Source organism: Oryx dammah, unplaced genomic scaffold (genome assembly GCF_014754425.2).
Source record: "Oryx dammah isolate SB20612 unplaced genomic scaffold, SCBI_Odam_1.1 HiC_scaffold_27, whole genome shotgun sequence".
In the NCBI taxonomy this organism is placed as follows: domain Eukaryota; kingdom Metazoa; phylum Chordata; class Mammalia; order Artiodactyla; family Bovidae; genus Oryx; species Oryx dammah.
In genome coordinates, this window is record NW_024070211.1 from 46,669,529 (window position 1) to 46,695,450 (window position 25,922).

The window sequence follows — 25,922 nt, forward strand, 5'->3', positions numbered from 1 at the left end:
ACAACAAGAAACCCCAAAGAACCTGTTTAAAAAGTAGACAAAGGAGTTGAATAGACATTTCTCCAAAGAATATATATAAAATGTGTAATAAGCACATGGAAACATGTTCAGCATCACAAATAACTAGGGAAATGCAAATCAAAACCACATAAAAATGGTTAAGATAGTAAAAAGTAAAAGTAATAATAATAAAAAGAAAGGGTGGAGAAATATATAAAAGCAAAATAAAAACCCCTCATTTAACCTGTCACTACCCCATTCAGTCTTCTCCAAATCAACTGCATATTTCTTGACCTCTCATTTTCACCATTAGTTCTTGGAATTCTAGCTTCCATCCTCATATTTCCACCGAAACCTTCTCCCCTAAAGTCAGTGATCTTGTAATCTCCAAATCTGGTGTCCTGCACATAATGTATTAATATTCCACACATTTTACCCATATAGGGCCCAATTTCATCACAACTCTCAGCAGCATTTGGTGCTGCTAGAGGTCTTTTAAATAAATATCTTCCTTGCTTTTAAAATGTATTCAATGTTTCTGAACTTAGTAAAGTTCATTTTAATGATTTTTGTTGAACCAAATTCAAACCAAAATCAAGGGCATGAACTATGAATTCAGCAGTTTAAGCTTGAGTTCTCCTTCTGCCACGAAACTCATTCTATGATCTCAAGCAAGTTATATAACCTCTCTGGCTATCTGTGACATGGCAGTAAATAAGGTAATGCAGAAAATCACAGGTAAGTGACTGAAACCTAGCAAGTTTCCTAAATATCAATGACTACTAATATTATTATAAATACTATTAATATAATCTCCTATCCTCACACCACCCTCCATCAGAAAATATTATTTTCTCATGGTCTTAATCACCACTATGCTGACAGTTTATGTAATTATAATCCAGTCTTTTCAATAGAGTCCCCTATCGATGAAGGACATTCCCACAACAGTATCCCGTGGTCACTTCTTTCTGAAATACACAAATAAACTTATCACTGTCCCTTTAAACTGTTTCCTCATCCAACTTGGCTCTTTCTTCTAGAAACCTCTGAGTCATGCTTGTGGTTGTTTTTCTCCATTATATTTTGCTAAGTCTGTCACCAAATTCTATTTTATTTTATACCATAATAGCTCTGGGACCCATCTCTTTCCGCATCTTACTGTCACAGCTCAGACCCCAACTGCTTCATGTCCGAACACATCAGTTGCCTCATGGTGGTCTGCCTGCCTTCATTCTCTTGTCTCTCTAAGCCATCCTGCCCAGTGCCATCATATTCCCCCCCGTCCCCAAACGCTCATGTTTGGCTATGACACTTGACTGGTCAAGGATCTACTCAGTCTCACTCTTTATGAGATCAAGTTTAAACCTGCATCCTGGGATTCTCAGGTCACTCTGAAACTGTCATTACCTAACCCAACTCACCCTACTTTCTATTACTTCCCAGTAAGCACTCTGGGGTTCTGATTCCCCTTCTCCCCTTACTCCTCTTCCTAAAAATCATGCCACATGTAACTCACCTCTGCATTTATGCTGCTACTGTCCCACCACCTGGTATGACTTCTTTCTGCCCATCCATTCTTAAAGGTCATTTACATTTCACCTTCTCTAAGAAGTATCCTGTATACACTCCAGCCCATACGCATCTCTCCCCATAGTTTTAACATGAGATTATTATGCTTTCATAATGATTTCATATGTATAAGTCTTATTTCTCCCTCAACTACTAAAATGTTATCTCCTTTAGGACAAAGTTTTCCTCAATTAATTTCAACTGAACTAAACCAAATTCAAAATATAGCTTAGGGTGAATATAAATTGAAAAAGATCCATTCATTACCTTCTAACAGGTACACTAGTTGTGGTAGAAATGATGCAATGTGTTTAACAAATCCTGCTGTCTTTCATCCTGGGCACATTAGAAGACTACATTTCCCATCCTCCCTTGCAGGTAGGTGGCAAAGTTCTGGCCATTAATGTGTTGATTAAGGAAAGGACCAACTCTTCCAGGCCTGGTGCTTAAAACATCTCCCGTATGACACTTCTGTTCCCCCTCTCTTCCCTTCCCTTGTCTTCCATCCTTTGCAGAAGAGCCCGGGGAAGACAAAGAGTATTTAGAGCAGTGCTATCTGATGGAACTTCCTGTGATGATGGCAGTGTTCTCTATCTATGTGTTCAATATGGCGGCCACTAGCCATAGGTGGTTTCTGAGCACTTGAAATACAGTTAATGCAACTGTGGAACTGAATTTTAAATTTTATTTAATTTAGTAGATTTAAATCTGAGGGGATGATGGTGGTGTTGTTAGATAAAAAATAATTGAGTCTGTGAATGAGTAGCAGAGTTCTCTCATCTCCCCCCACTCCCACCCTCCAATGATGGCACTGGGCTGTTACTTGAGCAATAATTAACACAAAAAAGGTCTAAGTCCCTAAGAGTTTTCAGTTAGCCCACTCTGAGAAGTAAACTTATTTTCATAAAGCAAAAGCATACTTATTTTCTGCTATGGAAATTTTTCTAAGACTTAGGAATTTCTGGGACAGAGTTTAACCAAAATAAAAAGTGTGTTAGTCGCTCAGTTGTGTTCGACTCATTAAGAACCCATGGACTGTAGCCTGCCAGGCTCCTCTGTCCATGGAATTCTCCAGACAAGAATACTGGAGTGGGTAGCCATTCCCTTCTCCAAGGGATCTTCCCGACCCAGGGATTGAACCTGGGTCTCCTGCATTGCAGGCAGATTCTTTACCATCTATGCCACCAGGGAAATACCCTTGACATACTGAAAAATGAAAAACCTGTTGGCAAACAATTGCAATTTCCATAACATTACTGTTATGGAAATTACTCTATTTTTACCACCCACATATAAAATTTGGGAGTAGTGTGATTATCAGATCTACTTTCATGCAAGTATGTACATACTCCTATGTTTCCAGTTTTGCACTCTGTAGCAGTCAATTACCAGCTAGTAATTTTTTTACAAACTGACATCTTTGGGCAAAGCAGAAAAGCTTCACTGAACCAGCCAGTAATAGTGAGCACGAGGAAGAGAAAGTTGAAGCACAGTTTCTTGATTTGCTCCTTGTTAAAATCCCCATTAGAGAGTAGCCAGATGCTGCCCTCTGCCTTTCTGCAATGTTATATTTCAACACAAAGCCCCCCACCCCCACCTCAACTCACTTTATACTTTCCAAGGTAAGGGTGGCGGCCTCCAGTTATTAATATGTCTTCTCCTCGTTCTAGAATGCAGCGGACTGGACGACCATGCCTAACACAGAAGAAAAAGAATCAGGAGAAGTAAACTCTTTTACCAAATTGGAATTATCCAGTGTTTATGGAACTCCTAACGGGAGCCTGAGTGCAAGCCACACACGTCACAGAACAACAGAGTGACCCCCTGAGCCCCGCTGTGCGATTCTCAGGCAGACACCGTGGCCTCCCCTCTTCTGGGTCAGGGAACAGTGCCTGGCAATCACTACTCATGGGAGGGGCTCTAGGGTATTGCTTTGGGGTGGTTTCCCACTGGGATGACAACCTCCATGATGGGCAAACAGTCCCAGGGCCACATTAGAGATGATTACAAATGGAGGCATGGCATCTGGTCCCATCACTTCTTGGCAAATAGATGGGGAAACAATGGAAACAGTGACAGACTTTATTTTTGGGGGCTCCAAAATCACAGCAGATGGTGACTGCAGCCATGAAATTAAAAGACGCTTGCTCCTTGGAAGAAAAACTATGACCAACCTAGACAGCATGTTAAAAAGCAGAAACATTACTTTGCCAACAAAGTACGTCTAGTCAAAGCTATGGTTTTTCCAGTGGTCATGTATGGATGTGAGTTTGGACTATAAAGAAAGCTGAGCATCAAAGAATTGAAGTTTCTGAACTGTGGTGTTGGAAAAGACTCTTGAGAGTCCCTTGGACTGCAAGGAGAGCCAACCAGTCCATCCTAAAGGAAATCAGTCCTGAATATTCACTGGAAGGACTGATGCTGAAGCTGAAACTTCAATACTTTGGTCACCTGATGAAAAGAACTGACTCAGTGGAAAAGACCTTGATGCTGGGAAGGATTGAAGGCAGAAGGGGAAGGGGACGACAGAGGATGAGATGGTTAGATGGCATCACTGACGCAATGGACATGAGTTTGAGTAGGCTCCAGGATTTGGTGATGGACAGGGAAGCCTGGAGTGCTGCAGTCCATCGTGTCGCAAAGAGTCGGACACGACTGAGTGACTGAACTGAACTGAACTGAACCAATGGAAGAATTCAGGAGGTGTCTGCCTGCCAGGTACTCCCTGACAGGGCGGGTCTGGAATCAAGGTCTTTGTGTGTCATGGGACAGAAGAGTTGACCTATATTACTTAGCAAAGAAATTCAGCCTTCTACATGTGCCTGCTCCAAAGACAATTTTCTTTGGTTGTGTGTTGACACCCTTAAGGGAAAATGGTACTACAAATAAATGCAAGCATAACAAAGGGGCTTCGTTGGTGGCTCAGCAGTAAAGAATCTTGCCTGCAATGCAGGAGCCAAGGGAGATGAGGCTTCCATCCCTGGGTTGGGAAGATCCCTTGGAGGAGGGCATGGCAACCCACTCCAGTATTCTTGCCTGGAGAATGCCATGGACAGAGGAGCCTGGAGGGCTACAGTCCATGGGGTCACAAAGAGCTGGACACGACTGAAGCAACTGAGCATGCACGCAAGCGTAAAGAAAGCAAAACACCCATTGAAATTAAGGGAATATATACACCCACACATTTTGAGATGTATTTTATATCTAATTATGTGTGTATATGAACCTTTTGAGATATATCTATATATCAATATATATAGATACACGGATCAATACAAATATCTACTGCAAAAGGTTGAACTGACCTGCATAAGTATATATACATTTATATATATATACAGGTGCTAAGGAGAAGTAATCTCATCTTTTCAGGATCTGCTTCTGTCTACTCTCCAGGCACATTTTTTAACTGTGGTTTTTATTCTTTTCGGTAACTGATCTTCATTTTTGTTTTTATACTGTGTAGCTTGAGAATATAAAATAAAGAAGTCATAATAAGCCAGCGATTTGTGCATTTGTATATTATACGTTATTTTAAATAACCTTGACTCAGATTCTTCCTCAGTGTTAAGATTCCACAATGTTGAGAATATTCAATGTGTCCTCATTTGATTTTTAGTCTATCGAACAGATTCTCTCCACTTACTTGTTTGCAGCAAATGCGGTGATGGCTGCCAGGATGCCAGTTTTTGTCACTTTCCCCCCAAAGGCCCCGCCAACACGCTTTACGTGACACATGACTTTGTTAGCTGAGACATTCAAGACTGAAGCAGTTATGTCCTGTGAATGATAACAGTTTTCATTAATCTGACTCCCATCAGCAAGGGAGTGGGTCAGTCTTACACGTGTTGATTGCTTAATGTATGTGATACACAAACTCTGTGGCTGTACTAAACAATGAGATGATTTCCAAAAACCTAAGCAGGCATCCAGGCTGATCCCGTAGTATTTGGCTGTAATGACAGTGCGAAAACTATCATTTATATTACATAGTCCTTTCAACGGAATTCCCAGGTGGCACAGCAGTAAAGAGACCGCCTGCCAAATGTAGGAATTGCAAAAGATGCTGGTTCGACCCCTGGGCCCGGTAGATCCCCTGGAGTAGGAAAGGGCAACCCACTCCAGTATTCTCGCCTGGAAAATCCCTTGGACAGAGGGAGCCTAGGGGACTAGAGTCCAAGGGGTCACAGGTCACAAAGAGTCATACACAACTGAGCATGCACTCAGCAAAGAAAAAAAAAAAAGTCCTTTCAATATCAATGAGATATTTTTGTGATGATAAAAGTAAAAAAAATTTTTTTTTCCTTCATGAACTACACATAAGGTATCCTTTTCAGACTTGACTCCTATAGATATTTTCTTGCAGCAGTGAGAGTCTGTGGTCTTCCAAGCCTTTCTCAGACTGGGTCTTTTCCTTGCACTTGAATAGCAGGTCTTCCCTGGATCTAGGTCTTGTGCTTCCTTGCCATGCTAATGTCTGAGGTCATTAAGTCTTTTTTATTTTACTTTTTTTAAATTGGAGGATAATTGCTTTACAATATTGTGTTGGTTTCTGCCGTATAGTGCAAATTGGTCATACAGATATATATATATATTATATAAATATATATCCCCTCCGTCCTGAGCCTCCTTCCCACCACCTCCCCATCCCAGCCCTCTTGGTAGTCACAGAGTGCCAGGCTGGTGTAGGTGGGGAGCCCAAGAAGAGTGAGGTGATAAGCCCAAGGTCACTCAGAGTGAGGAGCAAAACAGGACTGAAATGGAATTTGCCCAGCCCTCCTCAGAGGCCTCGTTCTCCACATTCCCACTTGCTCTGGTAACGACACTGGCCCCTAGCGACCTACTGAATCAAGAGCCCAGTGCCAATTCCCCTTATTTCCACCCTGATGCTTAAACTCGCCACCCTAGGCACATCCTCCATTCCAGCATAGGCAGTCTGTACTATTCTTCCCTCTTTACACACACACTGCCTGGCCTATAGGACACAGGCAAAAGGGGTTTGCCAAAGGGATGAACAAATGGTTGAATGAATGAATGAGTGGCATTTGATCTTGGTGCAGAACTGCCTGGAAACAGCCTCTTTCCTCACCATCTATAGACAAACTTCATTCTCACTGTAAATCCAGACTTAAGACTTCATCTTCATGGAATTTCCCAGATAATTCTAGGGCTTCACGAACCTCCATTCTCTTAATTCTCCTCTGTAAATTCCGACTTAGCTGATTTAGCACTTGGCTGTATTCTGCTCAATACTCTTTCCTAATTGCTTCATGTGAATTAGGTGACTATAGGTTTTGGAGGGTAGACTTTTGTCAAATTTTTGTTTTGTTTTGTTTTGTTTTATTAAGCAAGATTGAAGGCAGGAGGAAAAAGGGATGACAGAGGATGAAATGGCTGGATGGCATCACTGACTTAATGGACATGAGTTTGGGTAAACTCTGGGAGTTGGTGATGGACAGGGAGGCCTGGCGTGCTGTGGTTCATGGGGTCGCAAAGAGTTGGACACAACTGAGCGACTGAAATGAATTGACATACATCACTGTATAAGTTTAAGGAGTACAGCATGATGGCTTGATTTACATATATTGATCACCATGATAGGTTTAGATAATATCCATCATCTCATACAGATACAACTAAAAGAAAAAATTTCTCACTGTGACAAGAGCTCTTAGGAGCTATCTCTTAACAACTTTCACATATATAATACAGCTGTGTTGACTAGTGTCATCATTTCTTTTGTAGTCTTAACAGTGCCAAGAGTATAGCAAAAGAGACCTGCTGGTTGTAACGTTACAGGTCCACAAAGAGAAGACCACTGCTTTCATAATACCTTAAAAGTTGTAAAGGTGTATGGATCTTAACACCCAAAAGGATATGGCTATTAGTACTCTAAACTCCTTTCGTTTCTAAAATGACATTTTAACATCTAATTGTTCTCATTGTATCTTGTTGGCAGAAACCACTTAGCCACATCCTGTCCATGTGGCCCCACCTTACCTGTATGTATTTAGGAAACTGAGTAGACACATAGACATCGATTTCTTGATCCTCTCCTTTGGGAACAACCAGCATGCTTTGGGTTTCCATATAAAAGTGTTCTTGACCTCCCATGTGTATTTCACCTGTTAGAGGAAAATACACCAGAATCAAAGAAGCTGTCTGATAGCACCTCTCTAAGTGTTATCTCATTATGGAGAAATTCCAGCAACAGTGTTTCTGCTTGGGCAGCAGACTGCATGGTGAAGGGCCACAAACAACAATAGTTAGCTTTTATTGGGAACTAAGAGTTCTGCAGGGGAAATTGTTACATCTGCCAATACAGTCAGTCACAGAGTCCTGGGGATGAATGTGTGACTTTCCAGAGTAAAATACTATGGCAAGGAGAAGTCCTCTCTCTGTTCTTTCTTGTAAGTGCAGCTAACTATCCTGGACATTATACACAGTAAAAGAAACAGAAGAAGACTCTGGAAGGCACAAGTCAGACATGACTGAAGTGACTTAGCATGCATGCATATTATAAATAAGAGAGAGTAAAGGGATAAAGGGAGGTAGGGTTTTTATAATTTATTTAAAATAATAAAGTGTCACTACCAAATATACTATAAATTTAACATTTAGAACTACCACTAAAAAAAAATTCACAAAGAGACACACTCAAACCACTATACATAAATAAAAATAGAATTCTAAAAAGTGTATGAGTAACCCATTGGAAAACAGGGCAAAAAATAAAAAACAGAAGTAAAAAAAAGAACAAAACAGAATACAACTGTGTCGGTCATCATGTTAGGTAGAAAGCAGAACTTTTACAAATTAAAACTGTGTCTAGTAAGAGTGATTTGTAAATTATTTGAGAGGGATTCCCAAGAAAATCTTTTATATGAGAATCTGGACTTCCTATCTTATCCGAAATCTGAATAAAGAGAGTACAGAAGAATAAGTAGATTCTACTTCTTTAATAACATATAAAGATTACAAGGTCAAGAACCCAGATCTCAATTTCAATTGAAGTTTTTATCAAAAGTGTACATCAAAAACCCATTTGTCAGTAGGATCAAATCCATGGTATACAATATTAGTGATTCCACCTATCCAGCCGGAATTAATGTGGTTAAGTTTTAAAAATACAGAGCTAAAAAATATTAGACAGAGTTATTTCTGCTTAAACCCATCAGGTGGGCAATATTTTCAGACCCTGTTACATTGTGCTGCCCACCTCACAGCCCTGGGCCCATGGTGCCCTCTCCTCCCTCCACAGTGTGGCTCACAACTCTCTAGGCTGAAAACCAATTTGTTTAACTAATCCCTGAGATAAAATGTTATCCCAGGATGGGCTTAGGAGTGATTCCTTCGGGCGTATTTACATTTTAATGAGTTCCTTAAAGACGAAAAGCCATTAAGATATGAAGGAGTCTCTCCTACTCCGCCCAGTAGGACAGGGTATGGGGAAGATCATTTTAGCTTCAGAGTTCTGCAAATCCTGCTATGGAGATTGTTATCCACTCTCTCAGTGTAAAGCCCACCCCAGCTAATGGGGTTTCACAGAGATGAGTGAGAAGCAGCATAACGTAGAGGAGAGAATGCTAACTTCAGAGGTGAGAAACTTAGATAGATTTGATTCCTGGTCAACTTCATGTCTCTCCAGCCTTAGTGGGCTCATTTGTAAACCAAATTCTTTAAAGTCCCTCTAGGATGTGGGTTTGATTCCTGGGTTGTGAAGATCCTCTGGAGGAGGAAATGGCAACCCACTTCGGCATTTTTGCCTGGGAAATCCCATGGACAGAGGAGCCTGGCGGGCTACAGTCCAGGGAGTCGCCAAGAGTCGGCCGTGACTGAGCCCCTGAACAACAACGAGGGCTATGGCACAGCCATTATGTAAGGCTGAGATATGGCATCATTCCCTTCAAGAGCACAGTGCAAGACTTGATGTGATGCTCAACATATTTTATCTTTTAAATATTCTTTTTTCTTGGGGCATCTGTTTTCCTAAGGGGCAGATTAAGTACCATCATGATTAGTATCTCCGGTTATCTCTCATTGAAACAAGTAGTCATAAATCCTTCATCAAAATGACAATTGGGAGAGTAAGAATAAAATCCCTTTGAGTCAAGAGGATGAAAACTTACAAGTAGTACAACTGTCCATTTTACAGCTTCCTATTCACTTTTATACTTATCAATAGGGTATGGTGCTGTTGTTCAGTCGCTAAGTCATGTCCGACCCTTTGTGACCCTATAGTCTGTGGCCTGCCAGGCTCCTCGGTCCATGGGATTTCCCAGGCAAGAACACGAGTGGGTTGCCATTTCCTTTTCTAGGGGATCTTCTCGACCCAAGGATCAAACCCACGTCTCCTGCATTAAGGTGGATTCTTTACCGCTGGGCTCTATGAAGTGAAGTCGCTCAGTCGTGTCCGACTCTTTGCGACCCCGTGGACTGTAACCTACCAGGCGCCTCTGTCCATGGGATTCTCCAGGCAAGAAGGGTATGGGCAACTTAAAATTAATGAAAGAGATAGACAGAACAACTTACCTAACTAAATGAAATAATTAAATAATATGTCAAGGACAAACACAATAATCCTAATTCTCACACAGAAACATATTATGGAACAAACAGTGCATGGACATATTATGGAGCAAGTGGAGGGACTGCTGTCAATATCAGTATTTCTAAGATACTCTCACCATGGACTCTGTGCAGAAATGCTCCTACCTTCTCTCGCACAAAATAAACTCACCATTGAGTGTTTGCCAGATTTTACTAATCCTAAGAATCACCTAGAGCACTGTTAAAATTTGTGAAAAACAGATTCCTAGGCTGCCCTGGATCTTCCAACTCCATAATTCCAAGGGGCACAGGAATATACATACATATAGAGACAGACAGACAGGCAGACAGGCAAAGAGACAGAGGCAGAGAGATATACACACACTCAGAGAACAATAAAGCAGGTTTAGTGAAATGTTTATTGGGGAATTTGAGTAAAGGATAATTAGGAGTTTCTCTAATGTTTCTGCAACTTTCCTGAAATGTAAAACTATTTCAAAACAAAAAGTTACAAGAATTTTGTTGGAAAGCTCAAGTCAACTATTTTCCAAGAGGGAATGGCACCCCACTCCAGTACTCTTGCCTGGAAAATCCCATGGACAGAGGAGCCTGGTAGGCTGCAGTCCATGAGGTTGCTAAGAGTTGGACACGACTGAGTGACTTCACTTTCACTTTTCACTTTCATGCATTAGAGAAGGAAATGGCAACCCACTCAAGTGTTCTTGTCTGGAGAATCCCAGGGATGGAGGAGCCTGGTGGGCTTCCATCTATGGGGTCGCACAGAGTCGGACACGACTGAAGCAACTTAGCAGCAGCATATGTAATGAAAGGAAGTCTGCAAGGAAGTAGGGGAAGGGGACAAGGAGGGAGAGAGGAAAGGAAGGAGAAAGCAGAGATGGAGAGGGGTGAAGGAGAACTCAGAAAGGATGACAGAGAAAGAAACGTGGACTTTGGAAATCCTTACAAAAGCTATCAATCCGCAGTGTTTCATGGTGCCTGCTGCCTAACATGACTAGTAGCAGCAGTAGTGGCTGCTGTCTAACATGACTGTGGTCCTGCTCCTTAACCACTCTGAGCCTCAGTTTCCCGACCTTTGGGAAAACAAACACCATCTGTATAACTAACACCTGGAGCCATGGCAAGGGAGATCCAGGACTGCTTCCTCTCTCATCATTTGTTAAAGATAGTATTACCTTCAAGAATTTGATCCACCATTTTAAATGCTTCATCCACATTTCCATACTCCAGTTTCCTCTCTGGCTTAAAGAAGGACTTGTTTTGTATAGCTTCCTAGAAGGAGAACAGAAAAGTGAGCTCCCTATCAGCCCCACAGCAGCAGCACATATGGTGCTGGATCAGTCTGAGTCTGGGCAGTGCTTCTCTTGCTCTGGCATCACATGCAGCTTCGTCAGGACCCCATGAACTGGGTTAAGAACCATGCTGCAGAGAGACTCTCCATGGAGCAAAAGCAAATGTCCTCATTGAGTCAAAAAAAAAAAAAAAAAAAACCTGCTTAGAAAACACCTAGCACCAAGGTGGTGGAACTGTTTCCAGGCCAATTATTCTCCTCATTCCACAGCCCATGTTATGCAGCCAGGGTAACAAGGCACAGGGACTTATATCTTGGGCTCTGGACCCAGTTGGAGTTGTGTCCATCTTCTGATGTACTAGCTATTTGACTGTGGGGCTATCACTTCACCTCTTTGAGCCTCATTGGTAAAATGAAGGTAGAGTTGTACACACTGTTCCAATAGGGTTGTAAAAAGAAAAATGAAATGAGGCATGAATGAGCTTACATGGCATATAACAAATGTTCTGTTAATGCTACCTTAAGGCACTCTAGCGATAAGGACATGATGGCTTTGACTGCCGGTCCCAAGCTTCTCCTTTGGGGGACTGGGTCCAGCATTTGCACTTGGGACTTCCAGCCCTGGAAGTAAGATTCCAAGTCTAGAGTGGGTACCACAAATCCACTTATATACTGGTTCTTAATGGCTTCCCCTGGGTGCCTAGTGAAGGACTATAATAGTAAGTACACATTATCAGGGATGTAGCTAAAAAATCTAGGTTGGTTTTCCTACCTATCCTTGGGAATTAATCTTGCTGTAATCCCTTGGTCTTTGGCAAATGTGACATGTCAGCTCCTGGGAGTATTTCTACATCAGATTATTGTCCATCCATGAAATTCCAGCCTGGTGGCAGCTAGGGATTCTCCAAACTTTGGTTCCCTTTGGCCACCAGTAAGTGTCTAGACCTATCAATATACCTTATGGATATGCTGTTGTGATCCTGCCATTTCCTCCATTCAAAAAGTCGGTTGGTTTTTTTTCTACTAACACGAGGCCCAGGGTCTTTGATAGAGTGTTTGTTGATTGCTTCTAGTGTTGATTAACTGTGTGACTTTGGGTAACTCAGCCTTTCAGTTTCTGCATCAGAATGGGGATAATAACAGTTTTTACCTCATAGGATTGTTGTGAGCATTTAGTGACTTACGCAGGAAACCTGTTTGGAACCAGGTAATCACACAGAGAGCTCTAGGTGTTAGCTATGGTCACGTTGTTGACTGTGACAATTGATAAGAGATTCTGGTTGGGAGCACAGCTTTCTCACCATGGTTATCAGCCTGACTCTTGGGGCCAAGAGTTTTGATAGCATTTCCCCATTCAAGCTATTAAAAATTCAAAAAAGCATAAGCTAGGTTAAACATGAGTGATAGTGATGGAAATCCATTTGTTTTTATCCTGTTTTAATTGATAACATACTTCCTACTGGAATCAATTCATATGATTTTCTTTTTTTCTATTGGAGTATAATTGCTTTACAACATTGTATTAGTGTCTGCTGTATAACAAAGCATATGATCTCTTATTAATCTAAGATGCAGATATTCCAGGTTCAAAACAGAAATTATACATGCAGTTTTTTTTTCCCTTTGAGTTTGGCCTTTTGCTGCTTGCTCTTTGAGTAACTCAAGAGATAATTTCCTGAATATTTCTTGGTCAGGAAAGTGATAAAAGAACTGTAATATGCAAGGAACAAGGCATATTTCCTTGCTATACACTTTGATTACTCTTCTTGATCTAGTTGATTGATCTTGGAGAGCTTAAACTTTGAAACATGAGGTATTTCTTCTCCGTGATGTCAAAGCTTGGTATTTGATATTGGGATTCTTTGGCAGACAATTCGAGCTATGCTGGTGGAGGTTGAGGTGGGGGTGGGAAGAGAGTGGTGTCTATTTGCTTTTGGAATTTTATTTGGCTGGAAAGCAGAGTGCAGGGTGGGGGTAAAGGAAAATACTTAGTCACTGGAATTTGGCAAAGAATTACAAACAAAATTTTTGATAAAATATTACAAAATAAATTCTTACTAAGGATTCAAACTCTAAAACAAAATGTTGGGGAAGGAATGTATAAAGTCAGCAAGTATATGAGGCAATGTATGAATGAAAAGGGTTTAAGATGAAAACAGAATGAATTTGAAACTAGCCAGGAAATTTTGGAAAGCCTAATCACTCTTTGACTCCAACTAAAGTTTTTTATTTTTGTTTCCTTGACACAATTCTTTTTAAATTTCAAAACACTGAGGACATTGTCCAGAAACAAACTCTATGTTCCTTGGCATAAAGCAGCATGATAGGAAATATACCCAAGGCCAAGTTCTCCTGGAGACACTAATCTTGGCCAGCTCATTTCCTTATTTTCTGCCTCAGAGCATGCTAGTCACCTAGAGAACAATTTATTCATTATGACGTGGAGATAATATTGTATTCCCAAATTACATTCAGTCTCTATGTGCTGAATCTAATCTACTCATGCCGTTTTCCCAACTTTCACGCTTTTATTACTTTGTAAATTATAAGAACCAGTGAAATATATGCATAAGAATACACATATCATTTCATGGAGATGAGTCTTAAAACCTTTATAAATTTCAAAATTGTTTTTAAGAAACAGGATAGGAAATGCAGTTCCCCAATTTGTTCAAGTTGCCAAAATAGCTGTAGGCATCATAGGATCTGTTTCTCATACTTACTTAAGATATGCATTAAAGGATCTAAAACTAGGGTCACAGTATATGCTTCATGGAGCTTCTTGTTGGTTTTCACTATATACCTAAAAGAGTCCCGGTGAAGGTGGATATGGAGCCCTGGGTGTGCCCCCTCTCCTGGACATGGCTGGGTGCCCATCTGGCATTCTTCTCACCTGCCCCTTCTAAACAGTGCTCAGATTTCTGTTGAGGTCTCCATCACTCCCCATACAGCCCATGAACCTCAAAGAAACCTGACCCTCCAGCAGTAACCAACAGCTCTTGCCTGTCATGAATCCAGAGAGGGACATGTGACCTAAATGCCTGATGACGCTGGGTCCCAGGACTCGTGGGGTGCTGAGTCGATGGTCTTCTCTCTGCCATCCTATGACCACAGGAGGCAAAGCCTGGACCATGGGGAGCAGGGAGGAGATTCGGAAGACTAGCTTCCTTGCTAATAGTGATAGAGTTTGAGGAAAAACAAAGCCCCTGTGTTTTGGAAGCCACTTTGAGTCAGATTTTCTTTCCTGTTTCTGGCGTTTTTTACTGATATGCTCTTAAATATGCTCTTCTGGCCCCACCCTTGAACTCATTACCTCAATGGTTAGGATCAGCGGCTCCAAATCTCGGTAGACAATCTTCACTCGCTGAGCAGCTCGCTTTGCCTGGACCTCAGAATCGGCTATCACGGCGCAGATAAGCTGACCCACACAAGACACCTGGAACACAGAAGAGACTTCTAGTTCCAAGGAGGGTAGGCAGCAGGTCCTTTCCTTCTGTTCATCTTCCTCCTCCTGCCAGCACAGAGCTAGACACACAGTGGACTTCAGCGCAGTGCCGTGGTTAAGGAAGGCTTCCGTAGAGAAGTCCATTTGTCAGAGTTGGCCTGCTGACCTCTGGGAAGTCTCTGCACTGGGAGAGTGAGGACTTTTTGCTCCATCATTGGCAGCAGCAGCTGAAGAGGGACTGGTGTGATGCTGCCTCAGGCTTTGAGGATGCTTGAGGGCCATCTGGCCTAGGAGAGTCAGTCCCATGGCTTGACCTGGGGCTGCCATACTGCGAATGGGGCCATTCTGAGAGGAGACTTCTGCCTTCATGACAGGAAGGACCAGAAGGTCAAGACCATCTCACCCAGAGAGGAAGGAGGGAGGGGACAGTGGTCTCTGCCCTGAACTGGGGAGCACAGGCTTTTTCAGGGAGAGACATGATTGTAGGGGCCAAGAGTGAGTTGGGAGCAGTCACCATTTCACCTGCAGGTGGGGTAGGCAGATGGCCTAAGGAGTTTACCCAGGGACCAGGGCAGAAAGTGGATGGGGAAACAGGAAACCAAGGCTCTAGAAAAGTGAAATAGTCAGGACTGGAAGAAGTCATGGGACCATTGGATTCTCTTTTACACCTTTTATTGTGATCCAAATCAAAACAATCACTCATTTTTCAGATTGACATTAGATTATTAGGACTTTTCTACAGTAAGCATATAGTAGTTTTATCACCAGATAAAAATGGTAGTAAAAAAAGAGTTAAATCCAGGTGCACACACACACATGTATTTGTTGGGTGTAGGTGGGTGGGGTCAGTGGGTAGATGAATGAAACAAGAATTGCAGATGTTAATCATTGTTGAAGCTGGATGATGGGTTTATGGGGATTCATTGTACTCTCCTTCTCTATTTTTGTGTGTGTTTAAAATTTCTGCAATGAAATGATTTTTAAAAGACATAGCATGATAAGGACAAATGTTAAACTAGGAATGAAACTAACAGAGACAATCAATGGCTCTGCTCTCTGCTCTCCACACACATGGGGTTTGCTGCATGACCTGGTACACAGGCACGCCCCTGAGATGCTCAGAGTCAATGTGTCCACACCTCAGGGAGTTGTGCTATCGTGTGGCCCAAGATGGCTTTGCTTGTCTAGTTAACATTTATGCAAAAGCCATAGTTCTCATCGTCTTTTTCCAGGACCACACAGCCCTGCCTTGAGAGAGTTCAACCTTGACTTCAGACATTCAGTCACCAAACTTTCATTTTTATCAACTAAGCATCCCAGTGAGAGCCAGCGGCAGAGACTCTTTCAAATGATGAAGCTCTTTTGGGTGAACACTGAGTGGAAGTTAAGCAGAAAACCTTCTGGACACTGCCCTGGCTGCATTTCCTCATGGCTTCAGATACAGTAGTCAATGTTTTTTATCATTTGAAACTTTCAGGTGGCAATAGTGCTATCAGTGTTCCTCTGCTTATTTACCCTGCTTTGTAGGAAGCAGCGTGAAATCTACAGATGAATCAGACATGGGCTCTCACTCCAGACATTTTACCAGGTAGCAGAAATAGGTAAGACATTGAAATAAATAAGCTCAGTACAGGGTAGAAAGTGTAAATACAGGTTCACTTTGCCTTCTCCTTAAGTTCTGCAAGAACAAGGACCACACGGGGCTTGCTCACCTGCAGCAGGTGCTCACTTAAAAGATGCCTGTTAAATACCCACGGTATGAATGAATGAGTCAGGGTGAGTTCAGACAGGGAGAGAACTCCTGGGTTAAAGGATAGGAAAGGCTTCATAGTGGGGATACCACTTGAACTTGGACGTTGGACACACCGAGACTGGACCCATAGCCAGGATTCTCAGGGCAAAGATTAGCAAATAAAATTTCTCATTATTCTCCTCTCATTTATCCTTTCCTAAGTATGAAAGCAGCACATGATCTTACCACCGTTAGAAGAAAATATAAAACACTCAAGTGTCTTTTATATAACTAGCCAACTTCTTTACTTATGTGGAATATGAATGTTTTTGAACTAATTCACTATTAAAATATAGTGATTTATAATAAGCATTCAAAGAATATTGGAATCCTTTATGATGTGCCAAATTCAATGCTACCTTTAAGAAAATATGAAGTGCCAATAACTGAGGGAGTTACTTTTTTTTTTTTTTTTCTTTTTTGCCACACCGAGAGGCAAGTGGAATCTTAGGTTCCCAGTAAGGGGGTGAACTCACACGCCCTACAATGGAGACGTGGAGCTTTAACCACCAGACCACTAGGGAAGTCCCCGAGGAAGTTACCTTTAAAACAGAAAGCAAAAATGCAGTACCTCATCTGTTGACAGAAGTTGTTCAGTGTCAGTTAAAAAGCCAAAGGTGGTGGTGATGCCTGGAAGATGTTCCCCAGTCAGGATGTCTACCACCCCAGGCAGGCTGAGAGCTTCAGACAGATCGATAGACCTAGACAAGAACACACAGAACAGAGCTACTCAGAGGAGCCCCACAGCCTGCAGCCATGGAGAATGTGCTTAATCAGAGAATAAGATATAAGAGAGGGAAGCTATGTCCAAAAACCTTACAATAGTTCTATGCCACACAATTGAGAAAGAATTTCTGGGACAATGAAATTTTTCTATGGAGGGACAAATTGTAGTAAATCCTACACTTCGACCCCATTTCACTTCTACATTGGACATTGCCAACAAATAGCCTATCCTCTTCAGACAATTACTTTTCACTAACGTGACTTATCCTCCAAAAGTAATCATTATTGTTTGTTGGATAAAAGCTTCATCACTTACACAATCTTAGCACGAGCTCTTGAACTTGTTACAAAAGTCAAGAACAGTTCCCGGTCCACTACAGGCATGTCATCACAGTAGACGGCTTCGCCCGTGGCATGCTTAATACCAGACAGGTGCATGATGGGATGGCCAATTGGGTCTTGAGAAAGCTGCTTTAGGTCTGCATTCTGTTTAATCGATAACCAACATATCATTTTTATAATCATATTATGCACAACTCTACATAATTTACATTCAAGCCAGAACACTTCTGAAAATAAAAACATCACTGTTAATAACACCAGGACAGTAAACTTATTTCAGTAATTCAGTAGGCAAACTGGGATGTGTAGGCATGGTGTTGTTCTTATTTTTTTTCCCCACTATTTTGAATATAGACCACAAATATCTTTAACACAGATTCTATTTGTGTAAGTAAATGAATATAAATCTTCTTGATTATATAAAATTACGTCTTTTTACAAATGCTCATGTATATCCTTAACTTTCATTATCAAAATTATCTTACTCTTGTAGCTAGGCATGTCATTTGTACTATTTGCAGAAAAGCCTAATTACCATGGTTGTAGAAAATATCAAGTGCACTCAATCACAAGAGCTTTTATTATTTTCTATTTTGAGTGAAGAAGTCTTACCAATGGTAAGACTCATCACTTAGACAACCCTGATAAAGAATGAAGACACAGAAAGCTGCATTTTGAGTAATGATTCATTAATGTTACTATTTCTTAGAGACCCATGGAGTAAAATGTCTTGCCACTGGCTTTATAAATACTTTGTATAAGGTATAAATACCTTTACTTTAAAAATACCTTGTGCTACCATAAATACCTTACATGTGTTTCATTAACCAAAATGAAATTAAGAAATACAACATCTCCTCCAGTATTTCAAATATGAGAGAACTGTTAGCTTTCTTGGTTGCTTATTGGAAGAAGAAGATTGGAAGTATGAAGAAAGAAGAATTAAGAGACATTCCCTAGTGGCTCAGTGGTAAAGAATCCACCTGCATCGCAGGAGACCTAGGTTCGATCCCTGGGTAGGGAAGATGCCCTGGAAAAGAAAATGGCAACTCACTCCAGTATTCTTGCCTGGGAAATCCCATGGACAGAAGAAGCCTGGAGTGCTACAGTTCATGGGGTCAGAAAAGAGTCGGACACGACCGAGCAAAACAACAGCAGCAATAGAACAAGTTCAGAGACTAGGGGCAAGGCTAAAGTTGCCACAGGTGCTGCTGCTGGAACTGTGGGAGGTGGAAATTCCAGAAAAACTGCCAGTCAAGCAGCCACCATCTAAAGGCTACTCTCGGAAAGGAGAAGGCAGCTCTGAGGCCTGGAGTTCTGCCCTGTGAGGCAGTGCTGAGCCATCCCATCCACACGTCACTGGATCAGTCTTTCAACCGGCACCAGGGCTGAGGCCAGATGCCCAGAGCCTTTGCTCTAGAAGACTTGGGCCCGAGGTTGGTCAGCCAAGGTGAGGCCCAGAGAGAGCTAGAGGAGCTAAAGGCCTCTCTTCCCCATCCCGCCTGCTGCCCTACGCTGCTGTTCACGGGGTCACCCCAAGCCTGGTTGGGGCAGGGACTCTCTTCGAGATGAGGCTCACAGTGATCGCAGCACATAACAGGAGGGAGGAGAGAACAGCTGCCAACAGAACACCTACCGGTCAAGACCCCGCCTGGGGGAAGAGAAGCCATGGGAGCTGTTTCTAAATCAGTAGCATTTAAGGCAGGTGGGGCTAGTGGTAGACAACCTGCCTGCCAATGCAAGAGATGGAAGAGAGGAGGGTTCGATCCCTGGGTTGGGAAGATCCCCCGAAGGAGGGCATGGCAACCCATTCCAGCATGCTTGCCTGGGGAATCCCATGGACAGAGGAGTCAGGTGGGGCTATAGTCTGTAGGGTCCAAAGAGGCAGACATGACTGAAGCAACTCGCATGCACACATGGGAAATTTTCTAAAAGTACATACTTTCGTATCTGAGTCCCAGAATGTGCAGTTGAGAAAGCTTACACGTTGCACATTGGCAATAAATGAGATGTTCGCTATCACCTAGAGTGGTGTGTGTGTGTGCTCAGTCATGTCTGACTCTTTGTGACCCCAGGGATGGTAGCCCTCCAAGCTCTTCTGTCCATGGGATTTTCCAGGCAAGAATCCTGGAGTGGGTTGCTATTCCCTTCTCCAGGGGACCTTCCCGACCCAGGGAGTGAACCCACATTTCCTGAGTCTCCTTCATTGGCAGGTGGATTCTTTACCACTAGTGCCACCTGGGAAGCCCTGGATGCTCTGAACTTATTCATATTTCATATAAAATGTACTCTTTTACAGAAAAATATACATTTACTGATTAACATTTATTGTTTTAAAGTCCATATTTGTTTCACTTAAATGTAAACTTCAATTTCATAGTTACTACAATACAAGGCACAAAAAAGTAGTATTAGCTGAGCTTTTGTGTGTGTGTGTGTTCATCTTGACTTTATATAAACTAGAAAGCAGAAGATTATGAATGAAAATAATTTAGAACTTGGCCTAGGTACCATTAACTAAAGGTGGCTAGTAGGTCACAAATGTAGAGGAAGGGGGAAATTGAGAGAACATTTTACATATTCAGGCAATATGAACATATTATATAAATACATATAAATATGAAACTGATTAATTTAGCTGAAGATGAAATGTCATTAAAGCCAGTTGTAATGACTCTACTAATGAAAGAGTATGTATTTGATTGCTTGCTTGTGCTTGTTATACAGCTAAAGACACCATGGAGGAAAGAACACTGTCACCTCTAACAGGTGATCTCTGATTTGGAGAAAAAAAAAATGCTGGTCATGAGTGCTGAAGTTCTTCTAGCCAAGTGGGTATTTGTGTGTGTGAAAACCCAGAAAAAAACAAAAACAAAATCAAAACATCTGTGTGAGAAATACACTACTTCCAAAACTTGGTCTTGTAATCTATAATAACAAATTATGTGAAGATTATCACTTTTCTTTGAATGGTTTGAAAGCCCATTCATTTGTTGTTTTTCCTGTGGTTGTTGAAGTTTATTCCATGGTCAAGGCAATGTTAAGGTATTTATAAGCCAAACATTGCAGTAACTGTATTTTACACTGGGAAAAACGGAAGCTATTTTTGACTTTCAAAATGATCACTTTCCACACTTTCAATGGAGTTTGGTGTATTTGATTTTTGAACATATTGAACCTAAAAACTGAAGAGGTATACATCAACTTCATTGTTCATTACAACATAACGCAAAGTTTTATAACCAAGTCCAACAATAGATCCAATGAACTGAATCTATTTATAAAGAATCTTTTAAAAGCCTTTTCATGTTCTTCACTTAATAAAACCCTCAAGGTAAAGTTTCTTGCTAATAATTTCAAAGAAAACACAGTGATCTTATCCAGTTGACCAATAGGATGACTTCAGGCAATACTCTTACGACATTGTAGCTGAAAAGTCCATTTGAAGGTTATGAGAAATTCTGTTCTAAAAGCTTTCATTAGGAGAGCCTGAAATTAAACTCTTAGAACTTATGCTTGATTCTTGCTCTAAAACTCTAATTCACAGAGAGAACACTTGGAGAAGGGAGACTGGGAGAACAAAGTATCACCACATTCAAACAAACTAAACCAGCAGCTCTTTCGAAAAACATTACTGCCTTTTCATCAGCCTCCAAGGGCTCTGTGAATAAAATCAAAGCAGCCCACGGCCCTGATACAGGGCCAAGGGCAAGGGCAAGGGCACGTGGCAGACTAGGCAGCTTGTTCGTATCAGTGGTACAAAGTCACAGAACAAAAACGCATTTGAACTCTTCCAGTTCAAAACAGACACTTAAAAACATAGCCATTGCTAGCTTCATTATTAATCACAATTCTTCCCTGATTTTGAAGTTTTAATCAACACTAAGTAGGCTGTAGTTTCACCAGAAGGGGAGTTCAGGCTAAAAAGTCATGAGAATCACTGAGAGATATGTGGGATGTCCACATGAAGAAGCTTTAGCCTGGGTCTTTTGAATTTAAAAAAGAAAGAAAGAAAGAAAAAAAGTCACTAACCTGGTACTTTAATGTACTCCAGTAATGTCTGGAACGAAGATCTTCTAAAGCACTCTCATACTTGCTTGCAAGGCTAGGATAGTGAACAGGGTCCTGAAAAGTAGAACCATTGTAGATATTTAAAATATGCCAGAATGGTCTTGGGACAGAAGATAGCATGGTTCTTAGCTCTGCTGTGAAGTTTAACCTTTTTTTAAGTACTTGCCTAATTCAGAATCCTGGAAGTATAAGCAGGGTTCTCCCTGATCTCTAGGACACTTCTCTGGAAGATCCATGCATAGGACGATGTTTAACGAAGAGCTAAGTGAGTACAGGAGATCACTGACTCCCAAAATCTTTATGTTTTTTAGGATTCTTTCACATGCCTTCCTAAATGATTTGAGGACTTACAAACCAATAAAACAGGAAAGTAGAAGCTAAGTAAATAATTAGAAAGGAAGAGAGGACTTAAACCAGGAAAAGGTCAGAGCAAAGGTGCACCATTGCTAATGAGTATCAAACTGTTCTGTATCCCCTGGTCAACCAGGAAGGAGGGAAGATGCTGGGGCTGCCTCTCTGCCACAGCCTCCCAGCAGGAAGCATTCCAGGGTCTAAGAGGGACACTTCTAGAGTTGAGTAAACCTGGGTCATTTGATCCTTACACAAGATTTTAAACAGTGCACCTAATGGTTCTTTCTTATTTTTTAAATTAATTTTTTTGGAGTATACTTCTTTATAATGCTGTGTTAGTTTCTATTGTATAGCAAAGTGAATCATCTATACATGTACAGAAATCTCGTCTTTTTTGGTTTTCCTTCCCTTACAGGTCATCACAGAGCACCGAGTAGAGTTTTCTATGCTATACAGTAGGTGCTCATGAGTTATCCATTTTATACATAGTAGTGTGTATGTCAGTCCCAATCTCCCAATTCACCCCATGTTCCCTTCCCCTCTTTGTACCCATAAGTTTGTGTATCTCCATTTCTGTTTTGCAAGTGAGTTCATCTGTACCACCTAATGGTTATTTTTTACAATATAAAATTTTTAAGAGAAAATTAAAGCCAACAAAGCCTATTATTTTGAATAGTAGAGCAATATTAATAGACGAAATTGAATTGAAGGTAAAAGACTATAAGATGGAAGTTGTAATTTATATCATTTGATTCATTCAATAAATTATATTAGTTTGCTGTTAATTGAAGGAGTTGGCTTTATTTTCTCTCTTTGGGTAACCTGGTGACAATAAGTCTCTTATATATAATTTCAAGCTTCTATTCTGAAACCTTTGATATGACTGTTCTGGTTTTTTGTTCTTCTCATGTATGAGAAGATACCTGCAGAAGCAATGATAAGAGAGAACTCTATGTCTCTAATTTAAAGTGATCATACTTTTTTTATGATCACACATACTTATTTCTTTTATCATATATACTAATTTCTATACCACATGAGGATTGTTCATGGCTTCTGATCTAGTTTGGTCTGGTGGCTGTAGTTTAGGATTAATGTGATCAACATGGCTCAAGTTCCCTTTGGGTATAGCAAATTTATTTTGAAATAAATATTTTTTTGTTGTGTCCTTCCTAGTCAACAGTCTTGTAAACTTTAACTGTTTGTCATAAGGGAGACCAGGTGCAAGAATGCCTGGATGATTTCTACTGTGATTATTAAGCAGTCTTCACCATGGTTCTCTGGAGTATTAGGGACCATATGAAGCCTTTTCCCATGATAACCCATTTCTCAGAAATCTTATGGAGAGGCTTCCATCACCATCTTACAAGTGAGAGAAACAAAGCTGAACCCAGAGAAGAAAGCCAAACATACAAAGGTAAACCTCAGCAAGTGGAAGAAACGCTTTTCTGAGGGAAAATATATTCAAATCAGTAACAAGTTCTCTGAACGCCATCGAGACACACAACAGGTCAGAAAAATAAGTGAGTGGTGCTAAATCAGATCCCATACAACTCTGTGCTTGACTTGCAATTTTTCCCCAAACATACACCCCATCATCAGATGGCCTGCCATATTCCCTGCAAGCCCGTGAGTTTCCGATGTGGGTTGTTTTTTCTACTCTATTCGATAGCTTTTTGGCAGGGGTTGTTGCCTTTTCTGCTTTGGGCATTCTCAGAGGCCCCAAGGCCTGCAAAAGTGAACACGTGGTCAGTTCCACTTACCATCTCCTTCAGAATCTGTGACACTTCCAGGTAGAACTTGAACAGGAAGCTGACGATGAGGGTCCTCTTGAACTCCACCTTCCCACCTGGGGCTGAGCCTGGGAGGGAGACTTCGTCCAGAATCAGCCTGCAAGCTGCATCCAGCATCTCTTCATTCCAGGGCCTGTGAGGTTCAAAAGAGGATTCCTAGCCCAATAGGACTCACTACCCCACAAGCTCAGCTAACAGGTAAGACAAAGAGTGACAGTTTAATGGAAAAAAAAAAAAAAGAGTACAAGCTCCAGAGTCAGGAAATCCAAGTTCAAATCACAGTCCACCACTCTCAGGGTGTCTGACCTGGGCACACCACTTCATCACCTGTAAAAGGGCAATCATGGTAGAATTCACCTCCTGGAATGGTCATGAGAAAGAAATAACAACTTGTGTTAAGTCCTCAACCCAGGAGTAACTGCCCCTTATATCACTAGAATGTTGACTGCATGCTAGGTTCTGTTTTAATTCTGTTTTATGGGGCTTACTGCTGGATCAGTCTGTAAAGAGTCTGCCTGCAATGCAGAAGACTTGGGTTTGATGCCTCGGTTGGGAAGATCCCCTAGAGACAGGAATGGCAACTTACTCCAGTATCCTTGCCTGGAGAATTCAATCAACATAGAAGCCTATACACTCTGTGGAGTCACAAAGAGTCAGACATGACTGAGTGACTAACACTTACTTACTTAGACACCTTACATGTATTGATTCCAGGAGACATGTATTCACATCTATGTATTCATATCTGGAGAGAGTGAAGGACAGGGAAGCCTGGCGTGCTGCAGTCCATGGGGTCCTAGTGTCAGACACAACTGAGCTACTGAACAACAACAATGTATTCACCCACTTAATCCTCTCAACTGCCCTATGAGGCAAGAGATATGATTATTCCCCTTTGACAGATAAAGAAACTGGTACTGTAAGATTAAGTAAGCTGACTGAGATCACATAATTTATAGGAGTTGAAATGAGATTCTAACCCAGGCAGTGTGGCTTGATCAAGATCACGGTTTTAACCATTAGTTTATTACTTCTGAATGGTAATCAATACCTAGTGAAGGCTTAAGAAATAATGGCTATATCTATAGTCAAGTTATTACCTATAGAAATAAACAGCCAGGTATGCAATACACTTAGCAAGTTATTGTAAAACAAACTCCCATAATGAATCTTTCATAATGATAAATTATTCTCTCACAATAAAGAATCCAGATTTACTCATTTTGTTTACTGTGTCTCTATATCAATACTATTGGGAGATAGGTACACACACACACACACACACACACACACACACACACACACTATATGGTGCCCACTTCAGGATTCACTAAGACGCATGGAAATAATCATGAAATCTTGTTGGAATTCCAAGTCATTAAACAGAAAGGTGGTAAGTATTTTTCTTGTAATTACATGTCACCATAGAAAGAGCCAGTTGGTTCCCTGGAATCTCAGGACATGATTCCATACCTTCCAATGAGTTTCTGGCAGGAATTCTTTGCAAGGATGGTGGTTGGACCAACGCCTCCATATGCAATGGATAACTCTCTGACGATGCCATCTCCTTTTCCGAAACACACTCTCATTCCCGAATTAACTATTGCGAGTGCATTCTGTTGTCGCTGGGCTTGTCGGAAGGCTGACACAAACTCCCACTGAAAGCAAAAGTGAAGTGGCACTGGTAGAAACACACTGAGGGACAACTATGCGCCAGGCAGTCTGAATGCACTGCCTCACTGGCTCCTTGCCACACTCTCTAGAGCTGAACTGTGTCCCCTCAAAAGTGACATCTTGAAGTCTTAGTTCCCAGTAGTACCTCAGGATGTGACAGTATTAGGAGTTAGGGTCTTTAAAGAGGCAATTAAGTTAAAAATGAGATAATTGACGTGGGCGATAATCCAACACGGTGGTGTCCTCATAAGAAGAGGAAATTTGGACATAGACACAGAGGGAAAACCATGTGGAGAT

At 41.3% G+C, this 25,922-nt stretch overlaps 1 protein-coding gene across 1 annotated transcript in view; it reads right to left on the minus strand.

Annotated features, from left to right (window-relative positions):
• Positions 1-25,922, minus strand: part of AOX1 (aldehyde oxidase 1) — a 70,088-nt gene that overhangs the window by 21,246 nt on the left and 22,920 nt on the right. Inside the window, exons 14-23 of the mRNA XM_040228841.1 lie at positions 25,425-25,609; positions 23,922-24,084; positions 21,769-21,861; positions 17,711-17,880; positions 17,240-17,369; positions 14,745-14,867; positions 11,316-11,412; positions 7,573-7,697; positions 5,219-5,352; positions 3,180-3,267 (exon numbers count right to left, since the gene is read on the minus strand). Coding sequence (XP_040084775.1) covers positions 3,180-3,267; positions 5,219-5,352; positions 7,573-7,697; positions 11,316-11,412; positions 14,745-14,867; positions 17,240-17,369; positions 17,711-17,880; positions 21,769-21,861; positions 23,922-24,084; positions 25,425-25,609 — 1,308 coding nt within the window. The remainder of the gene's footprint in view (positions 1-3,179; positions 3,268-5,218; positions 5,353-7,572; positions 7,698-11,315; positions 11,413-14,744; positions 14,868-17,239; positions 17,370-17,710; positions 17,881-21,768; positions 21,862-23,921; positions 24,085-25,424; positions 25,610-25,922) is intronic.